Genomic DNA, 26579 nt, shown 5'->3' on the forward strand with positions numbered 1-26579 from the left:
AATGACAACATCAACTATTCTCATCTGAGTGTAATAATGCCAACATATTTAAACTACGTTGAATGCATTTAAGGTAGAATCACCATCCCCTATTGTCAAAATGTACAACCTATTTCATAGAAAAAAATATTTATTGGGTATTTAGCTTAGTAAAATTTTCATATTATCCTAGAGTAATTTTGTGGTGGATTCTTCACAATATTTTGGCTACACAAAATCTACCGAGTAAAGCTTGATGAGAATTCACACCTTTCTATCCAAAATTGCTCATTCATGTAGTGATATTATAGTTGGCTTGGATCTAGATACTATAGCCTGCATATCTCAATCTATAATCGAAAATCCTCCATCTTTAAATTCCATAGCTCGAAGTTAGTTCTCCTAAATTTAATATCTCTAGTCTAGATGTGCTAACCATATTCCCTAAGAAAAAATTCTCTACACATGCTCCTACTCAAACCAAAATTACTACAAAAACTTTATCCTTACAACCGAGGACTTGAGTTGGTAAGGATCTAATAACAAATGAAGAAAACTAAGGTGTGGAAATTTATTTTACACTAATTACAAAGGATAGATAAAAAGAAAAAATAATTGAAAATAATTTACAAAAAAATTAACATAATAAAATTATTTGAATCATAACGTAATGATGTGTCTAGAGAATTTTTTTTGGGAAAAAAACTAGCGTCCAAACTATGAACCATTGTAACAATATGAGTTACAATATAATCTAAGTAGAGAGAGTTCATATAAGACAACACCAACACTCATATTTGGAGTAATACCAACAACTTAATAATGACTACAAAAAATACTATACAAAATCATCCCAATCACCCAATAAATAAAGAAATCAATTAGTTAAACCACCATTGAAGATGAATCACAAAACCATGATCTAATACCACCCGAAGTGGATCTAAATCTCCTAGTCAAAATATAATGTACCAAAATCCCAAGAGAAGTCCTACAAGGCTTTATTATAACATGCAATAGTTATTCTCCTAATTTGGGCACTCCAATTTATTTTATTCAAACCTTCCAAATGTGTTCTTCACCTATCACAATGACATGACATAAGTTGGTGAATGTTCTTGGCCAACATGTGCAATATCTTCTTATAAATCCCTTCTACAATATCTTCTTATAAATCCCTTCGACATCATAGATTCTCTTATATTCTAATGTCTGATCTATTTTCTAGAGGCCACATATTTTGATCCAAGAACTCAATTGAGTTATTTAAAAAAAAAAAATATCCTAAGGAGCTCTACATCACTATAATTGAATTTAGCTAGTTAAAACTATCTAGGTCTAATGATTGCTAATAATTAACCAATAATTCATGAGGGTTTTAGGACTAAGAAGATTAAATAAAAATGTATGTAAGAAGGATAGGAAAGGTGGAAAGATGAGATAGGAAATCTTGGATGGAACATGCCCTAAAACCTAACTAATATGTATGGCTCAATCTAGAATGGAAAAAAAATGGTAGTGGCAAGTGTTGGACAATTTTCCATCCATTCTTTGATTGAAATATTGTCCAAACTTGTAGGAGGAACAAAATATATGCAATCAAGAACATGCAAGGAAATAATTGACTATTACTATGGCAATTTGGAAAATATAAACCATAATTTTTTGTGGGAAAGACGTTTAGAACTTGCGAGGAGGTAGTGCAAAGTGCAACCATTGAATATGTGAAAGAAAAGGTTTATGCATAAATCTAAATAAGAAAAATTAGAGAGCTGAAGTATGTTTGTGTAACAACTTGGGGTCCACTACAATGTTGATATTTATTGTTACAAACCATTGTTAACAAGACATGCTAGATTTCTATTCATCTTAAACATTGAAGATTCCATTTTTCTTTAGTCATATGAAACATGATTCGACTTATATAATTTGTTTATTTGTTAATGGGATGCCATGAATGGTAAGTCAAGAATGGAGGCTTTCAAAACAATCGCTTGCTTACTGAAGAGTCAAATAATATTACAATATAATAGAAATGAATACAGATCCACAGATTTGGCCATGCCAGGCTGTATGATTAGAGCTCCTTCAATGAATGCCTTTTCAAAAATCTGGAGTGAACATAAAGCACAAAACAGTGGTCAAAGAGAGAGAGATTTTTACTCTAGGTAGAGCATTGGGACTACTTTTTCAGCTAGTTAGTGTGGAATGAATGGAGGCGTCTGCAATTATCAGATAACAATGAAGACGAGTTTCGATTGCTAAGTCAAATTCAAATTCGACTGCAATATGTCGTCATGATAAGAACGTGTAAGCGTTTATAATTATGTAAGTAATGTTATGTATTTTATTTTTGGGCTACGGTTAAAGTGATCATAAAATTGTATAGTACGGATCAGTAACTTTCACGTTATTGATTTTTGTAAAAATTACAGATTGTTGATCGTGATCAGTAGAATTAGTTGCGGTTTTGATTTTTTGAACGAAAAATAAAAAACATGAGTTTTACCATGCCGTTTTGGAGCCAGTTTAGTCGCGTCCCTCCTCTTCCCCCTTCCTCATTAATACTAGATATTAATGAATCTCTATTCATACTTATCATTTTACAAACTTCAAATAATTAGTCGATAGGCAATATTGTGTGGGTGTCATTTGTTTGGAATTAAGTATTTCTCACGTCTGAAAATAAATTTTTGGAAAAGTTGTTTCACATTGAAAAAAACAACGTCAAGCCGTTGAATCGTTGCTTGCCTCATGCTTGAAAATAAATTTTAACTTATAATTAATATTCCATCAGACAGGCTGTAAGAATCTTGTCTCGGGCTCAATAATCTGGGAGGTCTAAAACATTGTTATTTTTAATCAAATTTTTGTTTATTGTGAATAGATAGAAGCAACAGCTATAAGGAGATTGGTTTTGGTTTGTTTCAATTCTTTTTTTTTGATAGGGTTTCATATTACCTTTTGTCCAAATTGTGCTCATTTATTCCCATAGACATAGTTGTAGCATGACATAATTTGTGTAGAATCTTGAGATAAGTTACTCGCATTCAAAGGCTGCAAATTTTTGCCTCTAGCACAAGAATCTACCAATTTTAAAGCCTCGATAATTTTGGATATACTTTTCATTTATTGTGAATAGATTGAAGCAATAGCTATAGGGAAAGTGTCCCCTCCTAACACCAGTTGGTTGAAACTTAATTTTGATGGGCCTTCTAAAGGTAACCCAAGTCAAGCGGGTGGGGGTGGGGTCATCAAAGATTCGAGTGATAAAGTCATGTGGTGGCCTACATGTCAAATCTAGGCTCTCAAACATCCAATGTGGTATAAGTAATGGCGGCTTTCTTTGGCATCACTATTGTGAAAGACAAAGGTTACCAACAAATAATCATTGAAGGTGATACAAAAAATGTAATTAGATGCTATAAGGGAAAGCAAGACTGGGATGGTGGGTGAAGGATGTAACCACTAAGTGACAAGATATGATTGCTATGCTTGGCCAGGTCAGATATCATCACACCTTTAGAGAAGGAAATAAGACTGCGGACACGCTGGCTAACTAGGCCCTTTTATCGAGGGCCATAAAACTTGGACGACATTGCATGAATTACTTGATGTTGTTCCTACCATGATCCTTGAAGACAATGATCCCAATTCAATAATTAAAGATTTTATTATTTCCTTTTTAGTTTCTTTCTTGGCCATGTACTATAATCATTTATTGGAAATGACTGGCTTTGTTAAATCTTGTGATAGCTATGCTTCTAGCAATACCACCTTTTGTTGTCACTTTCCAAAGCCAGTTTTAGCTATCTCTCTTCGAGTCCTATACTTGGTTTTACAATGTATACCATGAGTGGGGACCTCATCGAAATGAAGCTAGACAGTTGTAACAAGTTCAAACAAATTGGGGTTCTCTGGAATAGGGTGGTGGAAGGAAATTTGGTGACCTATGTCGAAGGTATGAAGGGTTACAATCATACTTTGTTTGAACAATTTGCCAAATCGTGGGGCGATGGTGAAGTTTAGGTGGGTAGGGTGAAATTCACTATGTCTATGGAGACTATTGTAGTTTCTATGAGTATGCTGTTTGAAGGCATGACCTTACCTAAGAAGTTAAAGGGTAATTAGAAAGAAGATTTTAAAAGGTTCTTGAAGCTGCGAGAAAAAGTGGCCCATTATTAGAGTGGCTTCAACAAGAATGACTTACCTTATAGAAAGAGGCAACATTACTCCTCATGAAGCTTATCACCTTGGATAGGAGGTTGAAACACATCCATTCATAGCTTTTCCCCATGCTTAACCATTTAAGGTATGAGTTGAAAATGAATATCCCATATTGGCTTTTCTCGTCTAGATTTATTAGTCTATAGTTGTGGCAAAAACCAAAGATGTCCTCCCCCTACACTAGGGGCTTATCCTTTGGCTTTACAATTTTCATATGAAATTAATCCCTATTAGTGGCCTAGCTCTTAATCCTTTTGGTTGTTCTCTATGCGTTTATTTTTTTTACATCTCGGATTGCAAAGAGCCCAACCCCACTCCTAAACCTAAAGGGACCTCTACCTAGGTTAACCCTAGTAGAATGGCTAAATCTAAAAACCTCTCAACCTCTCTCATTGTTAAGTATTGATGAAGAAAGGAATGATGAGGAGAACGCCTCTAAATTTTTTTCCTCCTTTTGGTCTATTGGGTCGGAGTGTACCCTAGATAACCTTGTTAACAAAGAGGGCACCCCTTCAACTCGTTCCTTTGGTTCCCCTTCCTCCCCGACAAAATCAATAAGAAAATGAGACTTCCCTATCTATGTGAAGAAAGTTAACGAACTCTATGATGACTACAATAAGAAAGAAGTTATCATCGGTTGGCTTCTGGGTTAGCTTAATGTGGAAAGCAAAAAAAATAATAGATTGGAAGCCCTTTCTGAAGTAGATTTTGGAGCTTCTAGTTGGGATATGGAGGACAAAGACCAAAGAGTTTGGGAAGTGGCTAATTATTTGGCCAAGAAGTTAGACAAATGAGACAGAATGAAGCAAGAATTGAAGAGGCTATATGAGAAGATTTACTACAAAGAGGATAAGAAGGAAACAATGAAGGCTATGGAGGAGATTCAAACTAGCTAGGTGTCATTCAAAAGAAAAATGGAGGATGTGATTGTGTAGTGAAAATAAATATTTAAAAGGAATTTAGAAACCCTATAGGCTATCCAAGAGGAGATCGAGAAGAAGTAGGCTTGGAAGAAGAGGCATTTGGAATTTTTTCCCGCTATAGGGTTGGAGGCGTCCGTGTCTAGGGTGAAAGTTGTTACAAGTGTGATTGCCCTTGCACCAAAAGATCAACTTGTTAATGCCTAATACAACCACTAGACTTATAGAGTCCATAGGAGGCGGTTAAGCCATGTCACAAACCCAAGCATTGTGTTGCACAACACAAGGAGACCAAGGGTGCGCACCTTGCAACAATTCCCCCCCCAATGCAAGCGAGGGGTTTGAACCTGTGACCAAGCTTTGATACCACTTCTAACAAGTACAGTTGTCGTTGCACCAAAAGTTCGACCTATTCATGCTCGATACGACCACTAGACTTATAGAATCCATAGGAGGTGGTTAAGACATGCCACAAACCCAAGGGTTGCGCTGCACAACACAAGGAGACCAAGGGCATACACCTTGCAAAAAAATCAACTTCGAAGTCACCTACTATTTCATTAGCCAAAGGATCCAACAAACAAAGAAACAAATCTCCTTCTTTGATAAGGTTAAGGCTATGAGTCAGGATTGGAAGAGCGAGAAGCTCCCTAGTAGGTAGGCCATCAATTTGTGCCTTCGATGGGGGTGGGTCTGTATATTTTTTGTTTTGCTAGTCTTTAGTCTTGTTTGTCTTTGGGTTTTGTTGCATTTGGTTTTGGGTGTCTGCTGGTTTTTTTTCTTTGTTGGTAGTTGGCACTAGGGTTTTGGGTTCACTTCTCATGAGTCCCATGAATTTTCACACTTTTTTTTATCTATGTGGCGGTTATGTAATGGTTCGGGCCTCTTTCAATTTAAACTAATTATAACTGTAGACACCTAAAACCAATAACTCATCCTCCTCCTCTCCCCCCTCACCCTATCCCTGTACTTGTGGCTGCCCTTGTCCCTATCGCTGTACCTATCCGAGAACCTGTGCTGCTAGCACCTGTAAAGGCAATCCACCTTTGCCCCTCACTATGTGAGCTTGTCGAGCCTGCCTCTCCTCTCCACCCTCTCTCCTCGGAGCCACTCTCCTCTTTCCTACTGCACCCTACCTCCTCTGTTGGCCTCTACCCCCGCCATCTCCATCATCATCTCCATCACCTCTGCCATCTCCATCTATCGGCTCCCTTGGATTTGTTAGCCGTGGAAACAGATTCTTTGCCCAATTTGCAGTATTCTGCATCCATCCCTGCATCCTCTATGTCTAGCCACATATCCCAAGGCAAGGGAATCATCTCTACCAGCTGCGTCACTGCCTGATCATAAAACAATAATGGTCTGAAGTGCCCCTGATCTCTCATTGTTCGCGCATACATCCCGGAACCCTGTGGCATCCACTGTATCCTGCCAAACTGCCTGCCCACCCTATCCACCAACTACCTCTCAAGAACATATGGTGTTCACCCAATCAGATATCTGCTCCTAAACACATATGGCAGCTCCATTGCGTCATCCTCCCACTCCTCACACTCTCAGTACGACCTCCATACTATATTGTTGAGCTCATCAATGCCCCTGCACCAGTACTCTAATCTCCCAATCCACGGCTGAGATGTAATCATATCATATAAATGTACAAAAATGCGCCCATGGCACTTGCCTCTGAAATGAATCGGTCGTGTCACTGACAGATGCTCATATGCCCACACTTGCAACAATGTAACTCCGCAGCCCAATCCTGTTGATCCATGGTATACAAACTGATGTAACTCATAGTACAAGTGTGCTAGCAGACACAGTCCCCATGCAAACTTGGTGTGCTCTGTCACCAATGTCTCCAGTGTACTCCCCCATCCCATAGCCAATCCTCGTGTTGCCCTATCCGGACAAAGGAACCCACTGATAACTCCTACCAACACTATTGGTAGTGCTAATATTGTCCATGTCATGGTATCCCAAGCCATGTGTCCAACCCTCATCTCCAATCTCGAATCCTGGAACACTCGTCTCAGTGCATCCCCGTCTCCGTCTCGATCGTAAGGAACTAACTCCCCATCGATCGGTATTCGTAATATCCTATATACATCCTCCAAGGTGACGGTCATCTCACCCATTGACAAATGAAACGTACAAGTCTCTGAGTGCCATCTCTTAGCCAGCGCAGTCAGCAATCCCATGTTCACCCGAAACTAAGGCACATACAAAATATGTTGTAGGCCCATAGCCTGAACTGTGGCTCTCTCCTCGATTGTCAGCTCTGCTCGCAAAATCTGAGTTGATGGGAATCTCTCTCGTGACTCCAGCATAGGTAGGTCCTCCTACAGTCAAGCAAATCAACTGTGTCAGTTAAAGTGGCATTCCCTATTCATCACAAAGTGTTGCTTCTTATCATAAGTGCTTATGGTACTCCATCCTAGCAATACTCACTATTCATCACAAAGTGTTGCTTCCTATCTTAGTGGTACTCCCTGTTCATCACAAAGTACTACGTTTTTGCACTCCCTGTTCATCACAAAGTGCTGCTTTTTTTAGTACTCCCTGTTCATCACAAAGTACTATGTTTTGGCATTCCTTGTTCATCACAAAGTGCCTCGATTTATCCTATCCTACAACCTCTTCTTGAGTGTATCCTCTTGAGTAGTTTCCTGATTGGCAACATATGTTCTATCACAGAATTGTCAATCCTAGCCCTATTTGCTATCCTAGTTTTCCCTAGAGGACCTGCTTGAGTGTATCCTCTCAACAACTTGTCCAATCGACAGCGTATGTTCATCACAGTCTTTATTTATTTATTTATTTATTTTAGCCTAATTCTTCTATTAATTAAATAAATCTTTATTTATTTAATTAATTAATTTATCCTCTTCTAGCCTTATTTCTCATTTAAATAAATACATTTATTTATTTAAATTCCTCTTTTTCTTAAATTAAATAAATATCTTATTTATTTAATTGATCCAACTTCTTCTATTAATTAAATAAATCTTTATTTATTTAATTAATTCAATAACCTTTTCTACCCATGACACATGTCATTCATCTCTTAATTCACACACTACCTACCCTCTCATTATTTTCTTATTTTCTTTACCTACCCTCTAATCATAGCCGACCATTTATATTTTACACCTCTTAATCTTATCCCTCCATTTCTTATAGTGTCTTCTATATAAGGAGACACTTTCTTCATTATCAACCCCCGACTACGCTGTCAAACTTTCATATGCGATCAAGCCTACTTGTAACCACATTTCCGTTCTTTGTTGAGCTCTTGTGCACACATAAAATCTGAGAGCAAATATATCAAACAAGATCAATGGAGATAGGAAGAATGGAGATCCAAACCCTATTGGACATGTGATGGTATAATCTTTGTGATTTCATTTGATTTGCATTGTCTTAGGTAATCTTCATATGTTATGGTGGATCTTTGTTGTTGTTAGGCTAGGGTTTTGTGTTTGAATTCATTTAGTCTTTCAATATTGTTGTTTCCACTTTCACCATATACAATAACAACTATAGGGAAAGTTGCCATGGTTGCCATGGTTGACATGGTGATACATTTTGTGCAAAATATTAAGGTAAGTCACTTGCCATAATTTTAGAAACTTATTTTTGGGATTTTATATGTGATAGGTTCATTTGTATGTACACGAGGGTTGCCATTTTTTATGCTAAGTGTGGGAGTTTAAAGGATCCGTGCAAGTGTTTGGCAAATTGTCTAAACCAAGTTGTGTTGTAGAACACAATGCTTGTAAAATATTCTCACTAGAGCTATGAGCAGAAAATATTAAGAATTTTTATACTACTAGAATGAGTGGACGGGAACCTATAGATGAAATTTATTTTGTTGATGTTTTGAAAGTGTAGTGTCGAAAATTGCATAGCCTTTTGTTTCATGTACACTTTTGTATCCACTTTATTTTTCATTCCCCTAAGCATTTGTGTAATCTCATTTCAACCCTTACATCATCCTTTTTCCACCTCAAGATGCTTAAGATCCCTTTTTAGTATCTATTTTTTGTGTTATTTTTGTGTTTGATTTATCTAGACTCTAGCACCTAGTGCAGACATCTACACATTGTGATAGTGTCCCATGCCATTTTAATGTTCAAAATTTATTTATGAGCATTTCACCACTTGTCACCTACCCAAGATAGTAGAAATGGCTCAAAATGACTGGTAATGGTTTTTTTTCTCCTTTTTCTCATCTTTTGATTTTAAAAACTATCTTTTCATTCCATAAAATATCTCACTCACTCACTCACTCACTCACTCACTCCCTCTAGCATCTCTTGGACACTCTCAAGAACTCTCTTGGCTCTCCTACACTCTCTTTCTTATGTACAACACTCTATAGCTTTCTAGAACCTCTCAAGCTCTCATATTATTATCTCACAACTCTCTTGGTTTACTCAAGTCTTTATGGTAATATCCTTATATTTTTTAGCATATTGGGTTTATCACATCCCTTATCAGTTAATTATCATTTTGTCTACTTGTCTTTTATTTATCTATCCATGTAGTTGTTGTTGAGGTGGAAACACCAAAATAGGGACTTGACTAAGGCAAGTCCCTAATCAGTCTGCAAACATCTTTCCTCTTTGGTGCGTGTAGGTATTTCAAGGGAATTCAACTGCATAGAGGTTTGCACATTTCTAGTTACTTCTTATCCTTTTTATTTAGATTATTTACTTATTATAGATATATATATCTTTACAGTCTTCACTAGTATTTATAATTTCTAGGTTTTGTAGGCTAGTTGAAATGTCAAAGTGGGCCTTCGTCATTTTTGGGGATTTTTTTGTTTGTGGTATGTTCGAGATGACAACATTAAACATAGATGCCTATGTGTCATGCTAGTGTTCTTGGTTGCTCGATGCTTATATTTTGCTCAAAGACTCTCTACCATCCCGATTTTTATTTATTTGTCTTTACATAGTTTCAATTATTTATTTCTAATCAAGGAATTTAATTAATTTAATCTGTTTGAATATATGTAGTGAAATTAACTCTTAAAGGGTTATAGTTTTCCTTTTACAAAGTCACATTTCCTACATTATAGAAAGTGTGTACTAGTTTGGGGGAGATTCAATTTAGGAAGCAAGTTCATGGTCACATTTTAGAAAGTGGGTTGTGTCTAGTTCAATTCAAATGATAATCCTTGGTTATTTTTATGCCAAATGTTGGTGTTTGGATGATGCATTCCAAGTGTTTGACAAATTTCTTCAAGAGAATTGGTTTCATGGATTGCTATGATTTCAAGACATGTGTGGCAAGTTAATTTGAAAAAATAATTGAGTTCTTAAGTGAAATATTGTAGGCTATCATAAAATCAAAGGAATGTGCTAGCTAGTTTCAAAGCCCTCTACAACAAGACAAGCAGATTCATTCTTAGATGGAGATAAATGGATTGAATTTGCATTTGACCTTAGGAAATGGCATTTTTGACAAGTATCCAAAATGTGGATGTTTATAAAATCCCTTGTGGTTCATGAGTAAAGATGTGGGGTTTGGGAAAGGGGGATTTATTTTATCCATTTTCCTACTCCTCAAACATAGGGGATGTGAGAAGCCCTTGGTATGTGTCCCTATGTTATGCCGATTATTACAAATGAGATCTATGGTACAACCATCTTCGTGTAACTTTAGATATTTGAAGGTTGGTACTATGGCAAGGTGCCAAGCTTAAACATATCACACATTTTCACTCAATTGGTAACCATTTATTATATTATTACAATGTGTTTTATAAACCTACATGATTTTGAAAAAATGTGTTGAAAGCATATAGTCCATGGTTACTAATGAATTGTGTATTGGCAAATTAAATTTAACGAGTTTTAGCATAACAAACTTTACAAATCTTTATTGTTTTATATTTATATTTTATCCTTTATAAATACCAAATGCTTAACCCTTTTGAGTTACTGCACACTTCATAATGTGAAAGAAGATGATTAATATGATAAAAAATTGGTAACTCAATAGATAATAATAATCACTAATAAACATAAAGAGGGTTCTCATAGTAGAAATAAAGAAATATTTATTTATTTATTTGTGTACTATTAGTATTGTTGAAAGATATATAAGGTGACTGTTTTATTTATATCTTAAAATGTAATTTTACAATATTAGCACTAACTTTACAAAGATGATGTGTGATGCCATAAGTCACATTCATATGCAAGAGCCCATTGAACATACTCACATCTCTTATGCACATAGTTGTTTTTTTTGTAAATCAAGAACTATATAAATTTTATTATGTTCACAAATGTTTATTTATAGACTATAGTTATAGACACCCATGGAATTTATGGGATCTATCATCATGACAAGAAAATAATGGCTTACATTCCAAAGTTTCCTAATTCAGTTTGAGCAACCAAAAGAAAATGCAATATTGAATGATAGAAAATATTTGAATAGAGTAGATTTTGAATTCAATAATTTTGTGTCGATAATCAAATATTATTGTGTTGCTTACATTACTACCACTTACATATGAAAATTGTGATACATAGATAGGATTTATAAAATCAACCATAGCCTTCTAGTTGTAGCAAACAATTTCTTCTAATAGTAATTGTAGTTATTGACCAAAAGACAACTACAAAGAAAACAAATTTAATTTAGCTTTAAGAAATACTATTTACGAACAAATTTTATTTTTTCCTTCTTTCATTGACACAAAGGGTTTGAATTGGTAACTAAATTCAATCATCCTTATGAATTTCTTTTTCAACAAGTCATGAAATGATGCATATAATAGATAATGACAATCTTGAGTTTAAGGAGAGTTGGAAGTAACTATGTAGTGGGTTCTAGCCTTTGACATATGGGCATCCCAGACCCTCATTGTCCATTTGTGGACAATATGAGTCTTTCAAGCATCTCTTATAGTTTTGCCATGGTGATCAACAACTTTAGGGTTGGATTCATGATTTTTTTTTCGCCCCTTTCAACAAAAACCTTTTTTTTAGCATGTGATTCTTTTGGGGGATTCCCCTTGCATTATTTGCATGTATACCATGTATAGCATGATTTCAGGGTGAAGATTTTATTTTCCTTATGAAAATATTATTTTTTTATTTTTTTCTCACATCTCTATTGGCACTACTATTTCACTTTTCACCAAAGCTACTATTTATTCTAATGTAATGCTTTAAATTCAAGTTCAAGCCAATAAGGTGGTTCTTGTGGTGTGATGCAGAGGACCCATGGGTGGATTGAATAAATAAAGTCAACAAACAAACTCAAAGTGCAAGATCACAAGGCATGACTCATTCTTTGATTCAATGATCAATTCACTAGGCAACCCAATCTTAACCCAGTTTACACAAAACTTGACTCAAACTCCCAAAATGAACTGAGAACCTTTGGGAAGGCTTCTAAATTTTTTTAAGGCATCATGACCAACCCACTTGAAATGGTTCAACCCCAGGTCATCCCCTTATGTGGTTTGCTTCACAATGACTTATGTTCCTACTAGCCCTCCTTTTTAGGATAGTCATGAATATCTTTTGATATGGACTAGATATAAATACCATGAAATGATTTTTGGATACCCTTTTGGATGTTTGACAACTTATGTTAAAAATCCTATAGGTTTATCTGGAAAGTAGGGCTTAATTATTCACTGGTAATTTTGTCCTAAGGCCTAATTAAAGCAACAACATATGTATTTTGGCCATAAATTTCAAATAAGAATTGATATCCCAAAAATTAAACTTTATTTAGATACCCATTTGACGTTATAAAACATATGTCAAAAGGGGGTAGGGTTCTTTGGAAGGTATGTCTCAAAAATGGGCCTGTCCTAGTCCCAAATAGACCTAATTAGGTCACTTTTACAAAGGAGGTACCTCAAAAACTTATGAAAATAACAAACCAATGGATCCAAAATTTTTATTCTATCTCAAAACCATAAATTCCACCAATTTTAAGTTCCCAAAAATTCAAATTTGTCACAAACCTATTTCAACCCTCACTTCCATGCTTACTTGGCCCAACACATGAAGATGTTAGGCATTCATTGCTCCAAAGATGCATCCAACCTTGGTCCCTGAAAAAATGAAGAAAAATCCATCTGGAGTACCTCCCTATCTACCATTCCACCAATTTTTAGGATTTTTCAATGGTGGAATGTCTAGATTTCATCAAAACCCTTGTTCAACCCTTGAACCAAGGGTTTCAGAATAGTTTTTGGAAAAACGCCCACCAAATGAAAAAAAATCAACCAAATCTCACAAAATAGGTCTTTAATGAAAGTTATTTCATAGAGATTTCCAAAAAGTCTATCCTTAAATTATGATCTATCTGTAAAGAGAAGTTATGACTAAAATAGCAGCAAATTTCTAGGAAACTTGTAGAGAAAACCTTTCAATTTTATTGATTTCTTCCTCCAATCACCACATACAATGCCAACAACCCAAAATTGACCAAAATGAGGCTATTTATACTTTTTCTAACCCAAAAAAACTTCCCCCAGCTGATTTTTGAAAGGGGTAACCGTTGGAAACAACTTTTCATTAAAAAGATGTAAAAGTTGCAAAGCAACTTTGTCTTCTTTTGACAATTTTTTTTATCTACTCAACATATGGATTCAAAACTTCACAAATACCTTCAAAACACATCAAAATAGACCCTATAGCACTGATTACACCATTTCCACTCATGTGGATACATTTGAGTGAGTTTGACCAACTTTGACCCTATCAGGACCCAATACAACTATATGACTCCCATGGCACCAAGGCCTTACAATTTGATATGAGATAATTACAAATGATATGAGATGACAAGAATTGGTACATAAGACCTTATTACAACTTGAAATAGTATAAAACTTGAAAAAAAACTCATGATGGCCAAAAAGAAGCATATGGCCAACTAGGTGCTCCTGCACCATACACCCCCCTAAGGGAAAACTCATGTCCCATGAGTGTCATCCAATTCCATGCTGTCATGGGACTCCTTGAGCACCTAAACAAAAAGGATAGAAACTAGCATACAAACACATATAAGATATAATGGGGTTAGAAACCATTGCCAACTGTGGTTCACACCTATAGGTGTTACTTGGTACTTGCACTTGCACCCTTTTCTTGTCATCTTTAGTCCTTCCACCTTGTACTAGAACCCGTGTGCCTGCAAACTCATCTTAGGTATTGCTATTATCCTCCAAAAATGGACAAAAGACTGCCCCAATGAGTATACCATCATCTAACCCTTCTACCCCAGTGCATCCAAGCCTTGAAATGGCTGCAACTTAGCTTGATTCCTTCCCAATCGCCTTCACAAACTCCTTCCTACCTAACATGATAACCTTTTCTGCCCTTTTCTGATCTTCTACAACCTCTTTCAATGGAAGTAGAGTAAAAGAGTCTCTTTCATGTTCAATCTGATATGTGTTGGCACCCATCATACATAGCATGTTTGTCAAATTGCCACGACCTTCCAAGCAGGAGATGCCAACAATCCATAGGTAGAATGTCACAAAGCACCCTATCCTTATATGCACCAGTTTGAAACTCCAAAAATGCTTCTTAATTTACCATGATTGACTGATTATCATTTAACCAAGATACCATATAAGGTGTGCCATGAGGGATTCTTTCCAAATTCAGTTTGTCTACCATTTCTTGAGACACTATGTTATCAGTGCTACTTGAATCTACCACTACTTTACATACCTTGCCTTTGCATTTACAAGCGTTCTTGAATAGGCTCCTTCTTTGTGTTGTCTCCTTCTCCTTTGATGCTTTAAGTAGTTATCTTTTAACCATCAATGACTCCCCTGATTTAGGATCAACATATTTAGTTGGATGGTTTACTCTCTCACCCTCATCTTCTTGCACCAACTACACTCTCTTTTCACTTCTCCTTTCTCCACCACTTGAAGTGGAACCTTGTTTTTCAAGGCACCTGAATGTTGGATGACCAAACTCATTGCAATTGTAGCATCTTCCAGAGAATGTGTTGGAACTTCTACCTCCTCCAAATCTGCCCCTAGAACCTTTGAATCCACCTCTTTGATCAACAACTTGGTCCTTACCTTTGCTTCCATCTTATTGGTCTTCATGAGACTGTTTGGATGTAGTGAAGGATCCTCTACCCCTTTGATTGTTGCCTCTTCCTCTCATGAACTTGTCTTGATTCCTCTTCAACTTGTCCTCAGCCTTGATTGCCAACTTATAGCATTCCTCCACCGTCCTTGGGCTAATGAGACTCAACTCATCTTGGATGTTGTATCTCAAGCCGTTGAGATACCTTGCCACCATCTCCTCTTCATCTTCTTCATGCTTTTTCCTTATACTCAATTTGTAGAACTCTTCAGTGTAGGCTCTCTCATCTAGTTCCTTTTGCTTAAGTTTTTGCAGCCTCTTGAACAACTGAACACTATAATCACTAGGGATAAATTTCCTTTCAATTTTGCCACCATTCTATCCCAATAAGTTATCTTGGTTTCCCCCCTCTTTCAACTCTCAGTTTGTACAAACTCCCACCAAAGCAATGCATGCCCCTTCAGTTTTGACTTTGCTATCTTCACCTTTTGGTCCTCTTGTATATCCTCACAATCAAAATGATTGTCCATAGACCCTATCCAATCCAAGATCTCTTCTCCATATAAATTCCCTCCATACATGGGTAAGTCTACATTATTCTTATGACTTTCACTCTTGACTTACTTCAAAAGCCTAGCCATCCTCTCTTCTTCAGGGTCCACTTGCTCCTCTTGCTCCCCTTGGGCTTCTCCTTCTTCCTCTTGGTCACTCACATCCCTTGTGACCTCATCCCTCCTTTGGTTGGATTCCAAGGATTCTATTCTTGCAGAAATTATTTCTTCCAATTCTCTTAACTCTCGAGCATGCTTTTCTTTGAGTTTAGTAACCTCTCTTGCAATGTCACTCCTTGGAGGCATCTTGTCTTCATACTTCTCTCAACCTTCAAGTTCCACCTTTAAGGAATCTACTCCCTTTGATCTAATACCACTTTGATGCAGAGGACCCAAGGGTGGATTGAATGAATCAACTCAAAAAACAAACTCAGAGTGCAAGATCGCAAGCATGACTCATTATTTGATTCAATGATCCATTCACTAGGCAACCCAATCTTAATCCAGTTTACACAAAACTTGACTTAAACTCCCAAAATGAAATGAGAACCTTTGGTCAGGCTTCTAAATTTTTTCTAGGTATCATGACCAACCCACTTGAGCAATGGTTCAACCCCAATTCATCCCGTTAAATGGTTTGCTTCACAATGGCTTATGTTCCTACTAGCCCTCCTTTTTAGGATAGTCATGAATATCTTTTGTTATAGACTAGATATAAATACTGTGAAATGATTTTTGGATAACCCTTTTGGATGTTTTACAACATATGTTAAAAAACCTATAGATTTATTTGGAACATAGGGATCAATTATTGACTCGTAATTCTGTCCTAAGGCTTAATTAGAGCAACAATACATGTATTTTGGCCATAACTTTAAAATAAGAATCCATATCCCAAAAATAAAACTTTATTTAGATACCCATTTGGACTTTATAAAACATGTGTCAAAATGGGGTAGGTTTTCTTTGGAAGATATGTCTCAAAAATGGACTGGTCCTAGTCCCAAATAGGTCTAATTAGGTCACTTTTACAAAGGAGGTACCTCAAAAACTTATGAAAATAACAAACCAATGGATCTGACACTTGTGTTCTATCTCCAAAATATCAATTCCACCAATTTTAAGCACCCAAACATTCAAATTTGTCACATACTTACTTCAACCCTCACTTCCATTCTTACTTGGTCCAACACATGAAGATGTTAGGCATTCATTGCTCCAAAGATGCATCCAACCTTGGTCCCTGCAAAAATGAATAAAAACCCATTTGGAGTACCTCCCTATCTACCATTCCACCAATTTAGTATTTTTCAATGGTGGAATGTGTAGATTTCATCAGAACCCCCATTCAACCCTTGAACCAAGGATTTCAAAATAGTTTTCAGAAAAATACCCACCAAATGCATAAAACTCAACCAAATCTCACAAAATAGGTCTTGAAAGAAAGGTGGTTCATAAATATTTCCAAAAAGTCCAGCCTTACATTCTGATCTATCCGAAAAGACAAGTTATGACCAAAATAACAACAAATGTTCAAAAAATTTGTAGAGAAAACCTTCAAATTATATTGATTTCTTCCTCCAATCACCACATACAATGCCAACAACCCAGCCTAAACCGAAATGAGGTTATTTATACTTGTTTGGACCCAAACCAACTGCCCCCAACTGATTTTTGAAAGGGGTAACCATTGGAAACAACTTTTCATTAAAAAGATGTAAAAGTTGCAAAGCAACTTTATCGTCTTTTGACAATTTTTTTTTATCTACTCAAGATATGGACTCAAAACTTCACAAATAGACCCTAGAACACTAATTACACCATTTCCACTCATGTGGATACATTTGAGTGATTTTGACCAACTTTGACCCTATCATGACTCAATACAACTATATGACTCCCATGGCACCAAGGCCTTGCAATTTGATATGAGATGATTACAAATGATATGAGATGACATAAAATGGTCCATAGAAGCTTATTACAACTTCAAATAGCATAAAACTTGGAAACAACTCATGATGGCCAAAAAGAAGCATATGGCCAACTAGGTGCTCCTGCACCATGGTGACCCACCTTCAAGAGTTGTTAGATCATTGGGATTATGCCTTGTGCATTGTGGCTAGGGTCCCCCTAGATAGTTTTGCTTCCCATGATTTGGTTGGAGCATCTCAGCTCGACATTCGTGGTCCCCCATATCTCAAGTAGATTGCCACCAATCTGGTGCCAGGAGTAGTCCATCTTGATGTCGCTTTGCCTCACCTCTTCCTGGAGGTGCTGCCACGGGTGGCCCTTATATGAGAGTGGGTCTAGGGGCTAGTGGCGATAGCAGGTGGCCTTCGTTTGGTGCTGGTAGTAGTTGGACAGAGTCTTCAAAGTGGCTCCCTTAGTCGGCTTTAGCTATTTCTTCGATGTGGAATGAAGACAAAGACAGAGAAGAGGGAGAACATATGATAGAAGAGGGGTGGTCTATTCTTCATGTCAACCTAGACCCCATTGATGTATGGGGAAATCGGATGACCGAGACCCCCTTCTACTTCCCGTTAGTATTGCTCTTACCGGTTAGTAGTTGTTATTTCCGTTTACTTGCTTTTCAGGCACTACTCATGTGACTCTATGAAGTAACCTTATGTCCTCCTACCATTTTTTTGAAAACTTGTGGATATTTTATAATTAATAAAATTAAATACAGTAATTCATTAAAAGAAAAATGTCTCCCACATTAATTCGAAACTAGGTACTTACCATAAATTCATTTTAAAATATCTATTGTCCATTACCACTACCTAGGTTTGATTTATTTAATCTAGCTTAATTTATACTAAGGTGTATGGATTTGGTTTGACTAACCTAGATAAAGCAGGGAATGTTTATCCGGAGCGTTAGTCAATGAAAGACAGCAAGCAAGCGCAGAAAATAATAAACAGTTGTCACGCGTTTTAAAATCTGTGGGACGTTCACGTAACCACACCATGCCAGCCTACGCATGGCCGTCTGCATATGAACTCGACGGTCAATACCAACCCATTCCTAAATACCAATGGCCAACAGCTATAAATTGCGCTTCCACTCTCCTTTACTTCCATCTAAACTTGCTCGAGCATATTCGATGATCATAATGACTATGAAGAAACAACTAAGTTATGTTGTGATAGTATTAACATTGGTGGTGGCGGCAGCAGATACAGTTGAAGCGTTGTTCACATGGCCTAAGGATTACGTGCTTTCCAACATGGCAACATTACCCCAACGCTCTGTGCTAGATGGCAATTTCAGAATCGCAGTGGACAAATCGGGTAAGCACATTACCAGTCCCAATGGCGACTGTGCCCTCGGATTTCTGGACCACAACAACTCCGGTAAGTTCACTCTCTCCATCATTTTCAATCCCTTTTTTGCATCGCCTTCCTCGCCCAAAGGCACAGAAATCTGGAGCGCCAACAGAAACAATCCGGTGGGGGAAAACAGCAGAGTGGTGCGCAATTCGCAGGGCCATTTGGCTCTCCTCGATTCTCACGGCACCTCAGTTTGGTCCTCCGGCGGGTCCGTAGAGTCCATGGATTTGGGGGAGACGGGAAATTGGGTGCTCTACAATACGACCAACTCAGATCTGGCGAAGGAGAATACCACAGTGTGGTTCAGCTGGCAGCATCCAACCAACACGCTCATGATCGGGCAAATATTCAGAACCGGGCAGAAGCTGGTGAGCAATGCCTCTCCTACCAATTCTTCCGAGGGCCGTTTCTCTTTGGTGGCCGAGAAAGGAGGCGTAGTGCTTTACTCTTCTCCTCACTCATTGCCTTACTGGGCCTGGCCATTCCCTGGTCTCTCCTATCAATACATAAAGAATCCTTGCACTTCTGGGTCGGGGTCGTTCATGGTGCAGATAGTATTTGCTGCAGATCTGATTTCTATGGGCAACATAGGCGATGCCAAAGTGGGGGAAAAACCTAATAATAGTAGTAATGGTTCGTCTTGTTTCCCCACGGCTGATTCAGACACTCTGCCCTTTCACACATTCCAAGGAGAATCTCGACTGAGATTTTTGAGATTAGACTCGGACGGGAACCTGCGAGCGTACATGGCAAAACCCATTAGAGGAATAATGGGATCAAATCCTCAGGTATGGACATCAGACTACGAGCTGTTCCCGTCGTGCTTCAACTGTAGCCTGCCTTCTGTTTGCGGTCCGTATGGCGTTTGCTCCAACGGCCAGTGCAGTTGTCCGGCCGCCATGTTTACGATGCGAGAGCCATTTCAGCCTGATGCGGGTTGCTCCACTCAGCGGCCGCTCAACTTGGCTTGCAGAGGAACGAAAGGGCAGCAGATGGTGGAAGTGAAAGGCCTCGATTATTACCCCAACAATTTCCTTGCTTCCGATGCTTCAACGGCCTCCACAGCCCAGCAATGCAAAGATTTGTGCCTCTCTAAATGCGCCTGTGTTGCATCATTCTTCCGTTCCGATTTGCGTACATGTCTTTTGACATTCGACAGTGTGGACAGTTTGCAACTCGTCAGTGCTGATCGCAGGGCGTCATACACAGCTTTCCTCAAAGTCTAGATGTCAGAAGGCTGGCTTCTGCATTCGTTGTAGATTTCTGCTATCATGATTGCCGTGCTCTCTGTCGTGTTTGATTTTTTCCCTCCTGCAAATAAAACACAAATCGCTTTCTCTCTTTCAAACCATCTACACTAGTGTAAGTTAAAATAACATTTTTTGAATGTTACTATATGCTAATTAAATAAATAAAGACAAGCAATTAAGTATAAATTAAATCAATACTTAGGATTAAGATGTTTAAGGTGAAGATTTATATGGATAAATAATTCTAATGTTATAATGACGTCTATTTTTTTAGACTTATTCACATAGGTCCAAACTAATCTTTATACAAAATGACATTCCAAAGAACCTTCTACATTTACAAAATATAGTGTTTTTTCGTTGGATTTTTTTTGTGGTTTAACAATAATGAGGATGTAGAGCATGAAGATTTAACTCCTGAAAATTTTGAAATATTTCGTTGTGTTTTGCGAATTTTGAAAACTGTATGACGTGTCATTTTGTGTGGAGTTTAGCCACTTCCATTCACATAAATGGATCTATCTTTTGACTAGAGATCTATCCATTGACCCACATATTTTATCTAGACAATTATGCACTTTTTCTTTTTGATTCACTAAATTCTCTACTTTCCACTAACTATTGAAGACCAATAATATTTAAAAATACTGTCGAGAGATTGCTTAAATGCAAGGGTTGTGTTCTCATAAGTTAATTGCCTTAATGATACTAAGTTTACAATCACATAAATCATCAAATACAATAGTATTCAATCATGCAAGCACTCTAGAATGATAATGTAGATTTTAGGTTCCTTTATTGCTTCAAATCAAAAGGTTCCTAGAATGATTTTTCTTTGTAATGTATAGGATTTTCAACGATTTCTAGATGATTAATGAATGTACATTCAATGAATCCAAATACAAAGGCATAACAATAATTAATCACATAAAACATGTACCAAGTTAGCTCATAACATGAATGAAATGGCTCAGTGTTAGCATATTTTAAATTTTAAGTTTTAAAATTTTGTTACTTGTAGTATTATCCCAACACAAGGAAACATTGATATTAAGGTGGAGAATGAATGTCTATATATGTGGGGCAATAACAAACATAATAAGCATAAGATGTTTAGGAATTTATGTGTACAAATGAATGAGATAAGGTCAAAATTGTGGGAATATATGGTGGACGAGATAGGTAAAGAATTAGAGAATGAACCCAAGTTTGTACAAGATTTCACCATTTGTTGATATGTCATGTGATTAGGATTTGTTGTATATAATGATGAGTCTCCATGTAGGCACTTGTAACTACCAATAATCTTAGCATAGGAGTTTAAACAACAATATATACACCCTTCAATTGGTAGCATCCATAGAATGCAATGAATTAGAGAGAAACAAATAATAAGTAAAATCCAAATGTAAGATGAATGCTTTATGTAACAAGCAAGTGAAACAATTTGAATTATAGGCATTGTATGCACATTGGTTGGAGATAAGCTTCAAGAAATAGAACTTTTCTGCTAGTATAGGAAAATACAAATGGTGATGTTGCACTCAATGGGTAAAAATAATCATGTAAGTACATAGGAAAACAAAGCAGAATATGCTCTTAATGTGGCCCAAGAGAATGGGTACATAGTGGTTGAGGTAAGGCAGTAGGTCCTTAGAGGTAGCATATGTGAAGACAGTGCAAAGAAGTAGATTGTTTCTTTGGTGTGGTTTATAGTAAATGACGAGCATGCAAACACATAATAAAATAGGAAAGGCATAATGCATAATACCCCAAATGTCATGAGATGGCTCTTAGAACATGATTAGCCATACAAGTGAAATGAGATACAGACTTCATTGTCATGAAAGTCATGTCGAAGTTGTTGCTTCTACATGGGAAAGTTAATGTGATTAGGTGCAAATGAGTAATATATGAGCATGGAAGTGCATGCAAATTTAATTAACCTAAATATAAGTCAAGATGACAAAGTAACTATAAAAATGATATGGGATGAATAAGATCAATATCAATTAATGATTTCTCCCATTGTGTAAAGCAATGAATAATATCATAAAAGATGTCTAATGTTAACTATATCTCTTACTATTTTTTGATTGAAAGTTAATAAGTTAAAGGTCTTATATAAAAGTGAGAAGTAATAATGAATATTTCTATCCTATTGGATTAAAATTCTCCACAAATTTCTTTCTTAGCATTTGGACTATTAGGGTTTTCACAAAGTACCAAACCACCTAATTGGAAATATATGTGTAGTACAACTTCACTATATGTCTTCTTTAAGTACCTTTACTTTTCTCTTAGGTTATCACATCCATTCAATCCTTTTTCATCAAGCATATTAAGCTATTATAAATGGTGTACCCAATATGTATAGCCATCAATGATATCATGAAGGGAAACAACTAGCAATGGAGTCTCAAGCTCAAGAGATATGATGAATTAGTAACATAGACTAAGAAAAAAACAATTATCCTTAAGAAAATGAATTTACTTGTGTGATATGCTCATATTATAGTTTGCTAAGATGTGTATTCCAATTTGTACCATGTTTGTTAACCTTTTTTAAATAAGATTTTGTAATATAAATTTATGGTATGGCCACAAGTTATCTATTTCCTTGTACATAATATGCTGTGAAGAATATTTGTTATATATAAAATTTCTAAGAATTTATTGAATTATTTTTTCTTAAATGATGCTTCAATTTTAGTTATAATGATAGATATAAGATTATCAATTAGAAAATTATATATATCAAGTATTATGATAAATTTTAGAGGTACAACCTTGATTTGTTTTGTAGAATAATTAGTAGTTCCTAATAATGATAAAGCTATCTAATTCAAAAGAGGCCAAGATAATTTACCTTCCAAGTGAAGTTCCTAAGTAGCGAAAGGCCATGGTGAAGAACAAGGGTGAAGCATCTAGGGAGGTTCAAGTGTTTATGTTACTATGTTTTAGACATATTGCACATTTTTTGCCTAAATCCTTTTCAATTTTGATCTAGCTATTTGTCCCATGAACATAATACCTTCTAGACAAGTAACTTGGCATAAATTTGACTTCCAATTGTGCCCCCACAAGCCTCTTGGAATAAAATAAATATTAATGCTGATCATTGAGGAAACCAAGAAATAACCCACTAAATAATTACTGATAAATAATCCCTGCAATAAATAGATACATAATGGTTGATTTATGGATATAGACATAGGTATAGAACATTGGGGTGAAAATGACCTCAACTATAGATACATAGATGCCATGGAACCTTTCATCACCAATGAGTGTAATACAAACCATACAAGATGTATAATGAATAGAACATTTTTAAGCTAGGTTTGAAATTTCATCTTTAAATAACCCACAAAAAATGAGCCCCCCAAAAATATCCATTTGTCAAATCCACCAAAAACCCCAAACATGTAACACCCCAAATCAACAAATACATTTAAAATCTTGAGATATAGACTTTTATTTTTCATACATCATAGATACACTTTTGCACAAGATTCTTAAAGGAGTGAGATAAGTTAATATTAATCATTTTGGAAACAAAGAAATAACCCACTAAATTATTATTGATAAATAATCCCTATGATAAACAAATACTTAATGGTTGATTTATGGATATAGATGTGGGTATAGAACATTGGGGTGAAAATGACCTCAAGTTTAAATACATCAATGCCATGGATCCTTTCCTCACCAATGAGTGTAACACAAACTAAACAAAATGTATTATGAATAGAACATTTTAAAGCCATGTTCAAAAATTCATCTTTAGAAAACCCACCAAAAACTCCAAATATATAACACCCTAAATCAACAAAAACATCTAAAATCTTGAGATATCTATTATTTTTCATTTCAAATCATGGATTCACCTATACAAAAGATTCTACTCATACTAAGGGTTAATGACTAAGAAGATGTTTCCTTTTACAACTTGAAAACTAGGATCTACTACTAAATGAAATAAAATTTGTAGCAATAATAACCACTTCCATATAATCCTCATGAAAAAAATTATACAAAATACGTATTCACAAACTTTAATGCATATTTTTTAAAAAACATGCTATAAGATGACACCTAATGTACCTATGAAAAAATCTCTCAATGGAAAAAACTAGAATCCAAAAACACCCGCACAACTCAATGTATTGTCTCAAAAACAATATTACAATACACATACATAGTCTCCATGCAAACTTCTAAATCATTAAAAACTCTAGTTACATTCCTCCATATGAATTTAAGAAGAGTAGAACCATCTAGCCACACACATCCCAATTCATGCTTTCACATACACAACCTATAAATAATGATAAATTCAAACTTAGCTAACAAACCAAAAGTTACACAAGTCAAAACCAACAATTTCTCATGCCCTTACTTTTATATAGACAAACTTGCATAAAACCACTAATTGGTATGAAATAAACTGTGGTCTCAATAAACCATGGCCCTAAATTAAATATTTGGTACTAAATTTTCTTATCATTAAATATTTTTTCAATATGACACCCCATTATATATATTTATCCCAATGCCACATATAGCATACAAATAACCACAAGATTGTTTAATCCATTGTGATGTCCACATTTCTATAATGCAACCCCCCCCACCCCCCCCCCCCCACACACACATTATTAACATTATTATCATGTAAGGTGTACAACATACCTCTCCTACTAATGACATGATAAGCAATTTTGGATAAAATATGTAGGAAAAATATAACAAATATGTAATTTTCATCTAGAAATGAAATCAACTGTAGGGGCAAGTGTATAGACAAATTATAATACATTCTTAAATAAAAATCTTGTCTAGATTATTTGATCAAAAAGAGGCCATGAAACAATCGGGTGATACTATAGTGATTTAGAGAATAGAAACCATCATTTTTGTGGGGAAAGCATTAATAGCCTACGGGGAGATTGTCCATCGCCCAACCATTGAAGGTGTTTGGAAGCAAATGTCTATACATAGATCTAGAAAAGGGATGTTAGAAGGTTGAATCATGTTTGTGTGAGGATTTGGGTTTGGCATTGCAATATTAATATTTATTGTTGTAAATCATAGTTAACAAGGTACAAGGAATTTTTATTCATCTGAATATTAAAGAGTCCATTATTTTTTCTATGTATGTAATAAGTTTAGGCTTCTTTTTAGTTTATTGTAAGCTTGAATTTTTTTTTTTATTAATTATAAAAAAAATATTGTTTTGCTTTTATTTGACATATCAATTTATGTTTCATTGAACATCCTTACTTAAACTACATCAATATATATGTACATAAATTCTCTTAAAATATTTAATAATCTATCTAAAATTTCACCTTTCATGTAATACAATCTTCATAAAATTTTAAATTAATTTTATAAAGAAAATGCATATAAACCATACAACCTATCAAAATTTATACCTACACCACAATTTGATCAATTTTTTTATTTTGAGCGAGAAAGGAGAGGCTCACTATTATGAAAGAAATGAGAAAATGTTTGTAATTTATGTTTAAGATTGAGTAAGAAATGAGAGAGTCGCTTTTAGAAAGAAACCGGAGTTGGTGTTTGTGATTAAATGTGAGGGTTTATGGTTGTTCTAGTATTGATTAAAATGATAAAATATGATGTGTTAGGTATACATTGATCGGTGCAGGTTTATCTGTTAGCATACTGTAGCTAGGTTATTAGCTGTTTTACATGTGGCGTGTTTTTGAACATCACAATTTATATTCCTCACCTCTAACCAGGAATATAAAACTTGATTTGAATTATATAGTATAGTTATTGGTTACTGCTGCGATGCCATGAATGCCGAGTCAAGAATGGAGGCTTTCTACACAGTCGTTTGCTTACTGGAGAGTCCAACAATATTGCAATATTCACATTGTCGGAAACAAAGGCATTGAAATGAATACCGGTCCACGGATTTGGCCATGCCAGGCTGTAAGATTAGAGCTCATTTAGTGAAACGCCTTTTCAAAAATCTCTGATTCAGATTGGCCATAGTCAAAGAACATAAAGCAAAAGAACATCGTCAAAGAAATATAGATTTTTGTTATCGCTAGAGCATTCTGATTGTATTCTGCCAACTGTAAAATAGTATTAAATAATTTTGGGTCTACGTTGTCAACTGGTTAGTCTGGAATACCGATGGTCGCTTGCGTAATCACAAGAATAAATCTGCACTTATCAGATA

The 26579-nt window shown here is 35.9% G+C and overlaps 1 protein-coding gene across 1 annotated transcript; it reads left to right on the plus strand.

Moving 5' to 3' along the window:
• Positions 1–18814: 18814 nt before the first annotated feature.
• On the plus strand, positions 18815–20335 carry LOC131070734 (EP1-like glycoprotein 2). The gene has a single exon (XM_058006350.2). The coding sequence runs from the start codon at positions 18815–18817 to the stop codon at positions 20333–20335; it is 1521 nt and encodes a 506-aa protein (XP_057862333.2).
• The last annotated feature ends 6244 nt before the right edge of the window (positions 20336–26579 follow it).

The sequence above is a fragment of the Cryptomeria japonica genome, chromosome 2 (assembly GCF_030272615.1).
Source record: "Cryptomeria japonica chromosome 2, Sugi_1.0, whole genome shotgun sequence".
Taxonomy (NCBI): domain Eukaryota; kingdom Viridiplantae; phylum Streptophyta; class Pinopsida; order Cupressales; family Cupressaceae; genus Cryptomeria; species Cryptomeria japonica.

Bases quoted from the DNA above. Each gene is read 5' to 3' on its own strand.
- LOC131070734 (XM_058006350.2), top strand. From the start codon at position 18,815: ATGGCCAACAGCTATAAATTGCGCTTCCACTCTCCTTTACTTCCATCT.